General features: G+C 42.2%; 1 protein-coding gene across 2 annotated transcripts in view; it reads right to left on the minus strand.

Annotated features, from left to right (window-relative positions):
- Positions 1-16,972, minus strand: part of BACH2 (BTB domain and CNC homolog 2) — a 183,189-nt gene that overhangs the window by 43,826 nt on the left and 122,391 nt on the right. For both annotated transcript variants that reach the window (XM_054279575.1, XM_054279574.1), the window contains one exon: positions 1,690-1,944. In XM_054279575.1, coding sequence (XP_054135550.1) covers positions 1,690-1,932 — 243 coding nt within the window. In that variant the 5' untranslated portion in view covers positions 1,933-1,944. The remainder of the gene's footprint in view (positions 1-1,689; positions 1,945-16,972) is intronic.

The raw sequence follows: 16,972 nt of genomic DNA on the forward strand, positions 1-16,972 counted from the left end.
GACTGGGTGACCAAGTGCAAGTACATCATGACCCCTCCACTGGCCTGCAGCTCAGCACCTCACTGCTGCTGGCATTAGAGATCTAATTTCCAATCTACTTTTATTGAAAGCTGGTTGAAATCAGTGCTTGAGCCAACAGTGTCTTTTGGCATTAGAGAGAAATTCCTCCTCTCGGCTGTTTCAGCTCCTCTGCCTAACTAGAGCTGCAGCACATCTCAGTTGTCACACCAGCAGTATGAGCCTGCCATGGTCCTTTCTTCTCCTCCTTTAGGCCAGGCTCATTCTTCTGAACATTTCTTTATGTAACAGGATCTGAATTGTACACAGAGGTTTCACTAAGACTTCATAGAAGAGCACTGCAATTTCACACTTCTGCACCCTTGGGCATGCTTTGTCACTTCTCTGCTCCTACCCTTTCTTGTGGCAAGAAAGCCATGCAACTGACTGAGACTCGATTCTTCCACTGGAAATTATTAGTGGACACTGCAGAATCAAAGTGTGCATCCTAGCGGGTCCTCTAAACTCCTATGCAAAATGTCTGGGTTGAATGTCTTCATGAGTAATACTCAGTGTCAGGACTCATGAAGTCACAGCCAGTGACCTACTTCTAAAGCTCTCCAACTTGTGCTGTGACAACATTACAACGCTGCTGAAGTCTCTGGAGAACTAAACCAGAGTGGGGAAAATGATGTGTGACATTTTGGGACCTGTCATCATTTAAAAACACACCATGCCTCCTCAAGGGCGTTAAACAAAAGATGGTGAAAAACCTTCCATATGCCAGAGCACCTTCCCACTGAGTGACTGCTGTGCTGTGCCCTGGGTACATTGACACTCTCCCCATGCCACCCTTCCCAGCTGGAGACACCGGGCAGGCAGTGCCAAGGCAGCAGAGATGCACCTCCCCTCTGTGGGCAGCAAAGCCACCCGCGTGCCCTACGGTAGCTGTGCCGTCACAGCTCTACGGCTGTGAGGAAATTACAGTGGGGGTGGAAGCCAGCCAGTGAGATTCTGTGATAAAATAAAGTAAACTTTCCAGTGAGGTATGTGTTTTCTACGTCCCTGGGTTTCCTGCTGTGGGAGCTATGCTGCGTGACAAAACCTCTGCTCTCTGACAGACTGAGTTCATGGTTTCTTGGGGGAAAACACGGTTAAATCCCAAACTCTTTATGAGGGGAGCTGTGAGGAAGCCAGACTGAATGAGGAGCAGGAGAGGGGAAAGAAGTGGAATAAAGCTATGAGCTGCCAGAGAGGGGTGGACAGCAATGAAACTCCCAACAACATGACAGCTCAAATGATTTTTCAACAATAACCTGCCATGTAGCTGTCACATCACTCCTTTCAAATTTCCTGTCTAGAAAAGCAGAGGAATATAAGGGTCCTCATACTGCCCTGAACGAGGCTACGTAATGAAATGTTTGGGTGCAATTCCTTCAGCAGCAGAGACAAAGGCGAGCTGAAGCGTCCTAAAGCTTTGCCTCCAGAAGGCCGGCATGGTGTGAACATGTCCATCCTTCAGTGATTTGCAACCCACCCAAACACAAACAGCACATCCTGAGCCGCGCTGGGGCAGCCACTGACACCTGTGCCCCCCTCCCTTTGCCACCCCAGCATACCACAGAGGTTTTCCTCCCCAGGAGGGAGGAAGGGGTACCCTGTTACGGTGGGGGCACGGTGCCCATACTGTACCTCTTCCGGCAGGCTGACCACCAGGTCATTTTCCGTCTGCCCAACCAAGGCCTGCAAGAAGTACTCGCTGCAGGCAGCCAGCACAGCCCGGTGGGCGCGGAACTCCTTCCCCTCCACGATCAGCGTCACGTCACAGAGAATGTCCTGCTTCCGCTGGTCATTTAAGCAGAGGAGAATATTGGTACAGTGCACCGTTGACTCATACACATACATGGGGGAGTCAGTCTTCTCATCCACAGACATGCCGTTCACACCCTGCAGGGCACAAGGGAGAAGAAAGCACAAACAAGATGGTGAGGAGCAGCACGATCCCTGGGTGGATACGCTATGGGGAGATTCAGCTCAATATCTGTAAACCTCAAGACCACAGCCAAGCAGCCCATTAATGCTTAAATTCAAGAATGTTCCTAGGGAAACATACCATGAATGATACTGGTTTGATGCCACTGGATTTCACCCTGTCATGCTTGGATTACCTACTTGCCCCACCAACTTCCCCCCTCAAAACCAAAATAGGGTTTAGACAGACTGAAAAGTGCTTTTCTTCAACCACCTACTATGCATCTCCAATTTCCAGTTTAGTAATGGCAATAACATGGGGACTTTGGAAATTTTAGAAGATTTTAGAAAAAAAAAGCTAGAGTGACTGTTGGGTTTTCTAATGGTGAAAAAAAGGGCTTTGTGCTTGCTTCTGATATTTTCAGATCAAAGGGAAAAACCCCTCAAACCCCCAGGTCTATTCTCCAGCAGACAGGCAGTACTACACAGTCACACTGAAGACCTCAGCTCAAGTAAAAGGTAAGGTGGAACTGTACCTGAGAAAGACAAGCCACTGACTACAGCAACTTACTTTCTCAATCAGAATTTTAAGCCTTAAGAGGGAGAGAAAGATATTTAGCAGCTTCAGAAGAAATCTGTTTCCATGTATGGCTAAAGCAACATGCCTTCATCAGTGGCTTAATGCCATTTACAGAAGAGTAGATCTTCCCAAATTCCAGACCCACAGACCCAAAAAATCCCTTCACCTGAATGGATGTGCAGCCCCAGGCAGCCCATAGGTGCTGAGGCTGCTCCTGCTGAGGCTGCTCCTGCTGAGGCTCTTCTGACTGAAGAGCAGAGGTTGGAATGATGTCAGACACCCATTACACACCCATTGCTACTGTCTTAGTCAGGGAAATTCTCTGCCTGTTGTTCTGCAGTTTCTGACACATGTAGAACTGGCAAAGTCTCTGAACATGGAGACTAGATTTGCAGTGGTGATGGTGGAGGGAAACAGCTCCCCCCAATACCCCACACTGCATGAACCCCCTTTGCACTTGATATACTGAAGTAATTAATTTACTAAAAACATCTTCCCCAGCATTTAACCAAATCCTTTTTGCATTATTTTCCCATTTCAACTTCTCTGAGTAGGAAGGTGTAAAAGCCTGTGACTGAGCAGACTATATATCCCAAACCAAACCCACTTGTTTTCAGGCTTACATGGGGAAAAGGATTATTGGTATGTATTACTCTACCTACTGCTGAAGGGAAAGTTGTGCAAGTGCACAAACCTGCAGCATTTTAAAGGAATTATTTTTCCTTATTTAGAATAACAACGGCCTTCTGAGAGGTAAAATTCAGAGGCATCAAGGGCTAAGGGTAAGATGATGGTATTTTGGTAGAGTACTGCTACACTGTAAATACATGACTATTGTATCAAGTGAAAGCAAGTTCCTCCTCTGCTACTTTTTCCTGTGGATTGTTGCAGCATTCTCCTCTGCTAGTGCAATATACAGGCACATCACTAGACACAACATGACTTCAAACTATTTCTCTTGCTCTTCTCAAACTAGGTTACCATTTTCCTACAGTGCCACTTGAAAGACACGAATCATCCAGACAAGAATGGATTTAAGAGGACAGACTTGTTACTTATATTGACTAAACTTCTCAATGGTGACTTCATCTTCCCACCTTTACATGAGTATTTTTAAGCCATTGGCTATGATGACTCTGTACAGAATAGGTATTTTTGCCAACAGAGCAAAGCTGTAATATTACTGGAAGTCTTAATGGAATGCTTACAGATTTTCTTTTACTGGCATTTTCAATCTTTATGCTGACTCATGCTACACTTTTGAGCACTCAGCTGAAATGCTTACGTGAACAGAAAAAAACCCACAACCAATGAACACAGATTAGTCCTTCAACAACTTAACATGTAGAGAGAAGATACATAGCTGCTAATTGATCTGCATACAGGCAGGGGAAGGAGACACTTCGGGGGGTGAGTTATACCAGCTGGATTTCTTAACTAGAAATAATAAAAAAAATTTCTCTGCATAAATTGAGACTAATGAGAAGAATTGACAGCAATCATGCTATTAGCACTCCACCAAGGTAAAAGAGAAAATGACACTTAGCTCATCTCACTCACAGCTTTCTGTATAACTAAATTCTGATGCTAACGATAGCACTATAATGATGTTCTAAGTGGTCACTCTTGCGTGCTATGAAATGAAAGAGTTTACAAGAACAATCTAGTGGGAAAACCTGAGAGTTGCAAATGACAATGCAAAGGGGAAAGCAGTAAGTTTTTTTTCCCCCCTTTATTTTCCAGGCATGTCTTATGCCTGTAATATCTCAGATGATGAAAAAAAGGACAAGAAACCCGACACCTGGCAGATAATGAACAGCACATCAATTATATTTTCAGTGCCTTAGAAAAAACCCACCAAACCCCAGCTAGCCTGAAATTGCAATCCTCTCTTACAGTAATAGTACAATTTGTGTGAATCAAACCCCAAATTACTTAGTTACTAATTAGTAATTTCTCACTTTTTAACTACAGCTCTCATCAAGTGTATTTTTTTTTTTAAATTGCTGCATGTGCTGTGAAGTGCTGAAAATATCATGGTGTATTTCCCCACTGGTAAGCAAGCCTGTCTCCTCTGCTGTGAAACCTGAGCAGTGCAGTCCTGAGGTGCTGGGGCTGTAAACGGCACCTGTGCTCCCAAGGACCTGCACCCCGCTGCTCACATCATCATACTTTCCCAAGGCTGCTGCTGTGACTCCAGGGGCTTCCTGAAGGTGGATCCATGCCATTCACCTTCCCACAGCCCCTGAGAATCCACATGGATGCCCTGTCTGGCAGCTGTGACCTCAGCCTTCCACAGACTTCCCCCTGCCCGTGCCCCTGACCGCTCTAGGAAGCGCCCGAGCCCTGCATTGCGCACAGGGAAACCGGGGCTGGGCTACGGCTCAGGACCACCTATTTATCAGATTTTAATGCTTCAACACCAGTGATTTACAGTTTTTCCTTTTCCACAGTCTGCCATCGACCACATGACCTCCAGACGTGAGGTGTTTCCTCTCCAAGAGGGCTTTATCCTGCAGGAAAGGTGCAAGATGGTGAAACCCTTCACTGGGAAGTATATTGTTCATTTTCACAGGGAAAGGGTTTAGAGGGCAAAGAGAAAAGGTCACTGTAGGACTTTGGCATGCAGTAGCACGAAAATTAGAAGAATTAAACTCTTTTTTTTCCTCTATCCTTGGAATAAAAAGACCCAGGGATCTGGTATTATCTCTGAACTCTGAGGCAAGCTGGGCTGCAAGCCTTTTACACAGTGTTAATTCAAACTGCATCATTTTTTGCTGAATTCAGTATTATGCTGAGTTTGCAGAACCTTATTCATGGAAATCATTGCTACACACTTCGTATTTCTTCAAACTGAAAAGGGAATGTCTTAGCAAGCCTTTCTCTGGCTCAAAAGAACATGCTGTGCATTTGTTTGCATATAGGTCACCATGCTGCCAGAAAAAGCCTCTATGAAACAAAAGTTTCCAGAAACTGGCATGAACTATTGTGGGCAAGGAAAGCACCATTGAAACTGAGCCAAAAAAGTTGCTGGTAAAGGCCAGCCACTGCAGTGAAGTGAAATAAAAGGTTGCTTACAAGTTCCTTCCATGGTGATGGGTGGAAGATCCCACCAAACTCTTCAGCATGGAGGAAGCCTACAAAACCTCAGGAGACTAAAGATGTTGCTTATGGAACATCCAAATCACTCTGGTTTGCAGCACATCGTCTGTACTGGCTGGTGCTCACCCAAAACTCTCCAGGAACTCATAAACACTTTGACTGAGCTGCTACCAAAAATACATTACCTATCACAAAAAACCAGCTCCTGCCTCACAACACTGGAGCACAGGCAATGTGGTGTCTGTTTCTAAAGAGAAACAGGAGGAGAGAGAAAATCTTATCAAGACACACCAGAAAGTCCTGCATCAGAACTGGGCTAATTATGTGAAAAGGTAAATCTTTATCATGGCAGAGCTACAGAGCACTTAACCAGGCAAATTATCATCGTGACAAAGCAGCATGGCTTCTGCAAGGGGAAGTCATGTTTCTGAGGGGCTCTATTAGAATTCCTGAAGTGTGTCAAATTAGCAGTGAGGAACACTGGTACATGTAATTAGTGTTGACTTTCAGAAATTCTTTGACAAAACCTTTAGAAATGCTGTTAGAGAAACTCAGTTGCCATAAGCTGAGAAATTGCATCAGACTGGAAATAACTTAGGATAAACTGTATTCAACAGAGGAGGAATGCAGGGACAATTTTCAGCATATTAGCAGTGAAATTTCTTCAGAAACTGGCTCACATCTGGCTGTGATCATGCTGCTCAACGTGCCCAAGCTTCTCTGCTCTCTGGAGCTAAAGCAAGGTTGGGCACACTTAATTCTAGGATGGCAGACTGCCTGGATGTACATACAGGGTCCCCCTGCAAGGTCCATGACATGATCGAGCCAGACTCTGGGAACAATTTGATACAACAGAGGTTTAGACTGAACAAGTTAAAACTGAGGAACAAGTTGCCTGGAGAGGCTGTGATACCTGACCATTGAAATAAACCAAAATAGTATTCCATCCTCATAGCAGGATGGTTGCTTAGTTTTTCCTTGAGGGATTTCACAGTCACTGCAATAAAGCATATGTACAACTGACCACTGCTGAATGTTACTGGGCAAAGAATTCACTCCATATGTAAAAGCATTAGTTACTCCTAATAAAAATATCTGGAGCCACATTACTGAGAGTACAAGCTTACATGGGATGAATATTTACATGATGCAGCGTGTATATTCCACTGCCCAATATTCCACAGACAATATTCCACTGTCCAACAACAAATGTCCTTGTATTATCCATCCTTCCTGACCTACTAACCACTGCAAAACTCCAAATCTCCTGCTTCCTAGACCTCTGCATCCCGTGTCCCCAGCTGTGGGAGACAGCAATGGACATGCTGCCAGGTGCTCCCCTTTCTCAAACAGGAACTGAAGTTGTGTGGGGATCAAGTTGTTGAAGGCAAGCAGTAGAGAACATCTGTCCAAAGATTACATGTGGTGGGTGCCACTGACACCAGGAACTCCCACAACCCAGTGGCTCCGGCAGAGCAGCTGGTTTAGGACATGAGAAGCCATACAATGCTAAATTCAACTCATAAATAGGTGCATAAACTGCAGCAGAAGTGTCTTTGTAGTCTGTCTGTGGTAAACCACCAGCAAGGATGGGGGAAAAGAGGGACCTAAAGGCATCATCTCGTCTCCCTCCTTGTATCCTAAGCAATGTAAACAGGACATCACATCTATAACGGTGCACAGAGGACTCCCAACAACTTCACTGCAAAGGTCTAAAAAGGTTTATCAGTTTCTCCTCGTTATGCCTGTAATGCTACATTTTAATACAGAAGCCAACATATAACACTGTGATTCCGCATTTAGGAATTGCAGTGCCTGACCTGGTGTAAAATGAACCACAGTTTTTTCTTGGAAACATAAGCTGGAGATCACATTTTATGTCCTGCTATGCAAGGCAACTTCCAACTTTCTCCTTATTGTGTTAAGAGAGGATCAATACTGAACTGAGAGTATTTTTAGTTCCAGTTCACATTCTCTCAATCAGCTCCGCTAACAGCAGAAGAATCTAAGGAACAGTTTCAAGTGGCCAACTTGAACATATCTAAGGCTCTTTGGTCAGTAGTAGCTGGAGTCTGCATTACAGATTTGCACGTAAATGTCTCACAGTATTTCTGTTCAATGAGATTCAGGCAGAGAGTGTGAAAAAATGCTCTTTTGTTCTGACATTTTCTATTGTTTTTTTTTTCCCTGCTAACAATTTAGCAAAAGGTACTCAGAAAAAAATGGGGAGAATGATGATAAAATAATGAAAAAAGTTGAGAGCAGCTTGTACTTCTGACAATTGGCAGCAGAAGCACATCAGACTTGACAGTTTTTAGGGATAAACATGCACTGTTTTTAAGTGGCAAGTGGGAGGAAAATAATTTTCCAGGCTTCCTTCGCCATCTCCTAATATTTTTTCTATGAAAAGACTTGTTCTGTGTAATCAACACTTTGTTTTTAAAGAAAGTTATCAATAACTGACACTTCAGAGCTCTTAAAATGACCATGCTTATAATTGGTTATTACGATCTCTCAATTATAGCTATAACAACAAAGGATATGATTATATTGTCACTGCTTTTCTTTAAAAAGAAACTATTGAAAGGCCTAATGATTAATTCACCATTTTTGAGAGCTCATTGTAATGACAGCAGACTATATACAAAGGTCTCTTCAGTGAGCCCATTATTCAATTAATAAATGCTGAATACTGAGCAGTCATAGTCATATGAAACTCCCAAGAATTGTGTGAATTTTTAACCAATTAATTATCAATTACAACATCATAAAACACCAGCACAAAAATAGAAACAACGAAATTTAATTATAGATTATTCTTCTTAGTTGCCGCAAATACTACACAAGACTGATTTTGATTAATAATTCATACAGCAATAAAGTATCAGGAAAGATAATTATACTGTGCCACAATTCTCACACTGATTTCTGTAATTACAGATTACAACAGTGTTAGCAATTTAAAAAGGTTAGGGAGCAGTAGTAATTTGCTATGTCATCCTTAGCAATATTAATGTCTTCTTCTCTGAGCACCCCAGATAATTGAAAATAGACTTGTGGGCCGCCAGGCTACATGGACTTCCTCCTGCCAAACACAATGTGGGTGCCAGGGCCATTAGCAAGATTGTCTTAAGAGATGAACTTTTCACATTGATCAAGTAGCTTCTGCTGTAAAGCACAATGCACATGGACAACTGGAAAAGACACTGCAGAGCATTCCTGGCCAGCAGCTGCAGACCTGCTGCTCCCGAGAGTGACGGCTGGTGCTCCTGACCGTAGTGCCTTGAAGAAGGACCTTCACTGGACTGTGAGTGGGAAGGGGGACAGCTAAGGGACCCAGGGAGAATTTAACCATGGGCCTTCGAGACAGGCAGGTCTGGCTGGGCACACAGCAGGGCCCTGCAGATGTTTGCTAACGTCTCCTAAAGGCAAGAACTCCTGTTGCCGAGGAGGCTGCACGGCTCCAACCCACTGAGCGTCCACAGCCCAGGGAGCACCCTCAGAATTGTGGAACAGCAGAACAGCAAGTGGTTCAAGGAACACAAACTGGTCCTCCATGGGTTACACCACAGGCAGTGGGCAGAAGCATCAGTGCCTGAGCTGGCTGCAGGGCTGGGCCATGAGCCCCATTTCTCTACAGCAAGCTTCACATGGGTTCCAAATGGAGATGAGAATACTGGATACTCCTTCCTTAGCTAAACTGACAGGAACAGGGATGTATCCTGCAGACTGTGGAATGGCTGTTTTTGAACAGCTCAATTGTCATCACAGTGCAGAGGCTTTGATGTTGAAATTAAGTCCCACTGCAAAGTCATTCATTGCTTTTCTTAAACTGGACTAAGACCCTACAGCACAACTGGATAGATACTGCGGGAAAAAAAACCAAAAAACAAACTAACAAAAAAACCCCTAAAAAACAAAACAAAAAAAACCCCCAAAAGAGGGAGTCTGATCCTGCAGACCTTTAAACAGAATTGCTGAATATGACTTTAATCTGTAGCATTTTTATTCACAATGATTTTGCTATTGGTAGAATGCACACATGAGCAAAAGTGTACCACAGCTTCATGTCTACACTGAATCTTTTTTTTTTAAAGTACTGTCAGGATGCCTGTAGTCTCCATGATGAATGCTTATTTAAACCCCAGGTGTCTACTCTAAAGAAATTGTGCTTCAGGTTGTTCAGAGATTGGTACCATAAGGAGTCAGGGATCCCCAGTGGAGGTTGCTTTGACAAGTCCAAACAGATTTGTGTTCCATATAGAGATAAAACCTATTTCTCGACTTCAGAGGGTTGTGTTGCTATTGTTTCTCGAGAGAGTAACCCCGATGAACAAGGTAATGAGAGCTCACATTCTTTAGGGACCTTAGTTAACATGCAAATAATGTTTACACGCAGTATACGCATTGACCTATACATTCTATACAGGCCTACTAGGCAAAGTATACACATGAATGTTTTTATGACTCAGTAAAAATTATATAATTATACTACTAATATTCATACACTGAGTGAGTCAGGCTTAATTTAACATGAATTTTCAATGTTCTGTAAATAAACTGATGATGCCCTCAGGAAAGAGGCACGGTAGATGTGCGGGGGAATGGTTCGGGTTGGACGGAACCTTAAAAATCATCTAGTTACAATTCCTCTGCTGTTGGCAGGGACATCTTCCACATAGACCAGGTAGGAAAACAGGAGGAACAACACAAAAACTGTCCACTATCCTTATTTCTCAGAAGCTACTTGACTGACATATATGAACATGGAAAGCAAGAAACACAGAACTCTTTCTGGATAAAATCTCCTCTCACAGCTTTCACGTTGCTCTTTACAGTAGCTGGCCACGGTGAAGGGGACTGGAACTAAGTCTGCTACTCAAAATAGCTTATTCAAAGCAGAATGGGGAATGCCCAACACTGAAACACTGCCAGGAAACCACCAAGCACAACAAACAACACATTATGTTCTTCTGAAGTAGTCAATGGTTTCAGGACCTTGGTAAGATGTAACCTTTTGGATTGTTCTTGGGTGAGCTGGATTGCCAGATTAAAGAATCTGAGAGGGAAAAATGAAACAGTGGTTTGTTTTTATTTTGCCTTCCAGCTTGGTAAGCCCTCTGAAAAAGTTTAAGGTCTCCACACAAACAGGGGCTGGAAATTCTGGCAAATGCCCACTGCTTTTCTTGCTTTAAATGAGTATTTGGGGGTTTTACTTGAGGAGTGATACAGTGTTATGGCTTCCCCCTTTTTCCTAAACCTTTAAGTAATTCATGTGTACGGGTGTGGGCATATGTGTACATATATGTATAACTCACACTGCAGAAATGCCCTCTGAAATGATGGAAGTGCAGAAGTACAAATGGTTTGTCAAATATCCAGGTCACTTGCCAGTATGACAGTCTCTCAGGATAGTAAAGAAGGTGCCTCTGTATTTGACATCTCTTTTGCTAACATGGCTGAGAACAAAGACACAGCTGATATTGCCCTAATGACACCAAAGTTTGGAAACTACAAATGATGAACAACAGCACTGTGCAGCTCCTTTCAGCAGCCTTTGAATGTCAAAGATTACGCTAACAAGTTGTTTGTATAAAAATTATTAATTTCCTTTATGTTCTATTCTCAAGCTTAAAGTGGAGTTCACTGCTGAAACTCTGTACTTTAAATTTTGGTTGCTATAAAATGAGCATTGTTTTCACTTTTTAAAAAAAGAAAAAATTAAAAACCAAAAAACAATCACAAAAAAAAATCCACAAATAAGCAAACAGGAAAGTTCTCTCAAAATTTTTTCCTTTTCTTCACTAAGCTGTACTAACGACTGCTTTTCCAGTCTATTAGCAGAACCAGTGGTAGCAGTTCTACCTGCCTGAGAGGCTAGGGCCAAAACCACTGTGAACACCTTTGACTACACAAATTGCAGTGGCTGGGAAAGCAACCCGACCCCATTTTCTCCTGTCATACTGCATAGTTGTTATGGGAAAAATCTGCTCTCTTTGTTTTACCCCCTAAAATGCAAGCTTTTCATCTTTGCTGCAAGTTAGCAGGTGGTCAAAACATCCTTCATCCTTCCTTGGGACACAAACTGGCATGTCCTTTGGAACGTGTCTGTGGTGATTAATATGTGAAGAGCAGGGAGGCATGCAGTAGGTCACTGGGTTAAATTTGGGACAGGCTTGTGTAGGGTGTTAACTTTGCACCTTCTGCTCTCAGGAAAGAATACAGGTGCTGCCTTCTCCTAAGAATGGGCCACTATCTGTCTGTGCGATGTTTTCCACAACCAAAGGGATACCAACTATGACGTTCTCCCTTGAAAACTGAATGAAAAAATGTTTCTTTATGGTAGATCATAGATTTTTGCCTAATCTCTAATGAAAATTAGAGATATTCTAATAAATAAATTAGAATATATTCTAATGATTACTGCATTAGGATCCACAGATTTACACATCTGAATCTCGGAAGTACAATCAATATATGCAAAAAAACCCTCTTTTCACATGTTTTTATAATGATCAAATGATCAGAAGATAACTGAAATGACTATTTAGAAACTCAGAGCAAGTGCCAAGGGGACACCTGGATTACACCAATGCGGTTTTGATCCTGCAAAGATCTGAGAATCACTGTTTTGTTATCAGAAGGTTTAAGCAGGAGTTGCAAGCTTTCCCACTATTCTCAGAGTCTGATATATACCTAGGTGCCTACTTTAAGTCCCTTTATCCATGGACGGGCCCTGATTCTGGAACTTGACTGCCTTTCCTGCTGCAGACAATAAATCATCCCATGGAGGAAGGTGCACGGAAAGCAACCAATTCTGCTGCCAACAGCCACCAGACTACAGCCAAGGTAAGGAGAGGATGCGAGACAAAAATGGACACTTGGACACAGTGCAACTCCAGTCTGAAGGAGCCCAGAGAAAAAGAAAAGGTTTGATGTATTTGGGAACTCGTTCTGAGGGTACATAAAGCCAACATTGCATCTGATCTGTAGCTTCTTACAGGACTGCAAAACCAGCAGAAGGCAAGCACAAGCTTTCCTTCTCCTGCAAGATCCAGAGGAACTTATGAAATCTTCTTTGCCGTGGTAAAGAACGAGGGATTAAAGCTACAAAGACTGCTATATGAAGAACTTGGATTTTATCGTTGTTTGAGAATACTTGCATTATTTGTTGAGCTTTTCATGAAGCTTTTTGAAGCTTGTTTTTTTCTTTACCTCCACGGAACTACAACGTACTCAAGCACACTTAAAGCTGCAAAAGCCATCAAATCAAATGAAATGAAATCAAATCAAATAGGAGATTAACACCCCAAACCCAAAACTAAGCCACGCTTTATCCCAGGGAAACAGAGTGGCTTGATTATTTCTGTTTGAAACTCTGTCATGGGAGTTTTAATCTCTGGGCATTCCTTATATGGTTCACAAACCCGAAAGGCAGAAAGGACCACCTACTCTGGCCTCCTAAAGGCAAATCAACAGCTGCTTTTATCACACAGACGTGCAATCCTGACAGAGCAAAGAAATCCAGTGAGTTTTTTTGACAGGCTCTCTCTTCAACTGTAACTGGAATAATCTGTACCTTTAACCTCCAAGTTCTCTCTTGACAGATTCTGAAATAGTTGTTCCACTATTTTACCCTGGACTGACGTCAAGCTAAACCAGCCATCAGTTCCCCGGGACATCCCTTTTATCTTTGTGAAATATCGGAAATACAGTTGGCAGCCCTCCAATTTTCTGGAATTTCCCATTTGCCAAGATTTATTATAAATTACCAGCCACTTAACAGAGCTTTTCAGCTACTTCCTTTAAAATTCCTGGATGTAAAAGGTAGTAGGATATGAGAATGTTTAATTTCAACCACTCTTGCCTCCCAGATCCTCTTTTGTTGCCGCAAACTTTCTCTTCTTTCCATATTACTGCACAGGATGGACACATCCTCTTCCACAGTTTCAAATACAAAAAACACCCGGGGAACACTTCTGCCTTTTCTATTTTCCCTTTTTGGTATTAAACTAATAAATGTTTTATCACTACTAGTATTTCTTCATTTAACCAGAATGGCTTCTCATTAGAGTAACTTTTTTGTTATTGATGGCAGTGTAAAATCCTAATTTTGAGAGCTGGCAGAAAATTCTTCAACAATTCCCAGTGCGTTCAACGCTTTTTACTTTAAATGCAATGTTATGCCAACACAACAGATTCTAACTTTGGAAAACATCTTTTCGAATTCTGAGTACAGCGCATGCATAAATTCATAATCTCCTAGTAGATGATGTACTCTGATTGCACAAGGTCACTGTATGGGATTTGAGATCCCATGATTTATGTTATTTAAGACTGTCCACAAATAGTAATGTCTGAAAAATTGCTTCCCTTCTTGCTTCATTTTCTCATGCAACAAGTCACAAACCTGTATTTTCCAGTCCATTTCTAAGAGGACCATTCCAATGGAGTGGAGTGGACCACTCCACTCTGAAAATCTTTTGGATTCCTGCTCATGTACCACTCTCTCCAGTGCCTCTCCCATAATGCTAGAAACCTGGCTAATAAAATGTCAAACAAAGTGATTCTTGTGCAATCCTTATGGTTTAGACTTACATACACTGGTTTAGAGTTACACCAGACTTACGTAAGGCTGGTTTATGTGGTTGGGTATTCACTGCTGTCACTCTCTCCCTCTATGGTTATTTACAGCCCCTGTCTGCTCATTTATCTTCAAGGGCAATGTAATGTAGGTAGAGAAAGAGGCCACCAAAACCAGACATTCCCCACGGTCTCTGCAGACCATAGCTCGGAAACCACAAATACCAAGCCTTGTCCACCCTCAGCGGCATGGCGAGTGCCACCTGCGGCTAATTCTCTCTTTCCTCTCCATTCACTAGGGGACAGACACTCCAGGACACCTTGGCTGTACCATATCTGAGGACAACACAAAAGGAATTAGTGAGGTCCTTGTCTGCATAGTGGCAATCACCACTGCCACACTACCTTCAGGACCATGGCAGGTTTGCTCAGGGCTGTGTTTTGGGGAGCTGTGACCTGTGGAAGCTTTGCCTGGCTGATGAAATGTACACTCAAACCTACAGTCTGGACAATCTTTAAGAGAGAATGTTTTCTTTTTTACAGAGAAGAAAAAAGTCTGCATGATTTTTCTGATATGAATTGAGAAGCTATATTCTCCACAGATCTTGGAGACATGCAATTAAAGACTGTCAAATTTGCATGCACGCAGGATTCAATTGAAGGCTGAGCTGGCGATGTTATAACATTTCTCACTTGACTTGACAACCTTATATTCTTTTAACAGCTTTTGTGCATAATTTCCCTGCTTTAAACAAACTGAAGGTGCCACTGTGTAACCTGACCCCTGAGCTCACGAGGGTGAGGATGAGGGTAGGAGCCAGGAGATTCCTGCTTCCCAAGCAGAACTGGCTGACCATCAGTGGCCTGCAAAATCCCACCCGAGCAGTTTGCAACACCACACCAAACACAGATGATGGAGCAAGCAGAGCACAGGTCCCATTGTTTTGTTAGAAACCCAACCTTTGAGGAGAATTGAGCAGAAGCCACTAGCTGCCCTGGAATTCCCTTAGCAAAATTTCTTGTTGGTCAGCTGTATTTCCAGCAATGGCTGCAATGTCTCCCCCAGCCCACTCTCCTGCTGAGATCTCATGATTTTGCTCCACAGCATGAGGGCACCAGAGCTTTAGAAGAGCTCAAAAAAATGCTGAATGTTGGGAAATCAACACATAATTTCAAACTTTATTTTTCTTTTTCTTTCCCCCTCAGCTGAAACACTTTGGTGGTGGTTTTCCAGCAACTGTCTAGGAGAACATCACAGCAAGGAAACTGTGACTCTGTGCACCTCAAGTCTGGAAAACCCACTATGGTTCAAAATAGGACTTCATAGAGTGAAATTTCATAGAGTGAAATTGCAAGACACAAGGCAGCCAGTCCTGTTTCTGCTGCACACTTAGAGTAAGAGGCATCAGGAAGTCTTCATGCAACAAGACATAGCTGACACATTCCAGCACTTACTTTTGAGGGTGTTGAGTGCCATTAATCTATGCCCTTTAATTAGATTTGAGATCTCTTGCAACAAGCAGGATCAAGCCATAAAAGCATGAGGACAAGGAGATTAAACTACAGATTAATAATTATATAGTATAGACAATCCAGGATAAAATAAAACTCTCTTGCTCCACTGGAGACTGGCATGTTTATGTATAAAGTGGGAGATCTATAAAGCTCATTGATTAGTATTTCAAACGAAACTAATCTAAAAGCATTACAAATTATTAACTGAAATATGTAATACAAACAGCGTGCTAGGAAACAATCAATACTTCTCTGTGCCTGCAAACCCCTACAGCAATTTTTGTGCTAAAAAGCAGACCAGCCTACATGGCAAACTCTAGTGCTTGCCAGGGAGTTTGTCTCATGTAAAAGAACAGTCCTCAATGTAAAAGCAAGCATGCTTTTTTCCATACTTCTTCCCCCTCAACTTCTGCCTATCCTAAATGTACCTAACCTATACTGCAGACTGCAATAAAAAAATAAATTAATTAGAAAATCACTCCAAAGTCTTTCTAACTAAATCAATGAAGTTTGTTTCTTGGACTGTTGTAAGAACACAAACATTTTTATGCAGGACCCAATCCAGTCTTTTTAGACAAACTTGACCACATAGAGACATAGCTTCAGGAAAGGAAGAGACAATTTTGAGCTATCAGACTAAATGAAGATTTTGCCATCATGATGATTGGAATCTTGTAGACTCAGTTAATTCATATTTATCAGAGGTCAAGATCAGGTAAGTCTATCCACAGATTCATGCCATTACCTCAAGAATTTAAAGTGCGAGTAAGACACGGTTTGATTATATGCCCAAGGGAATGTTAAAATGCTTTAAATAAATACCTGTTGCTTGATGAAATACAGGACAGCCACCACTGGATTATGAATGGTATGATGCTATTCCATCACAGCATTCCCTTCTCACATATAATGTCTTAAAAGCAGACACATAGGTGCCTGTGCCTACAGTAATATATTTATATATAACCATACATCTATATGTACATATATATTCCCACATATATACATATATCTATAGACATGCACACACATATGCACAATGTTTAATTACTATCTCTTAAAAATATGCATTATTGTCTTTCTGGGTCTCATGTAATCTGGCACAAGTTTCTCAAATATTTAAAAATGACATGTCTCTTAATTAAGAGTCCTATCAACAGAGCAACCCATCCTTATATGAAGGAAGAAATGCTCCTTTTACTGTAGAAGTTAGGTGTCTCAGTA

Source organism: Melozone crissalis, unplaced genomic scaffold (genome assembly GCF_028551555.1).
Source record: "Melozone crissalis strain CALT ecotype California unplaced genomic scaffold, PUWL_Pcris_2 ptg000027l_1, whole genome shotgun sequence".
NCBI classification, from domain to species: Eukaryota; Metazoa; Chordata; class Aves; order Passeriformes; family Passerellidae; genus Melozone; species Melozone crissalis.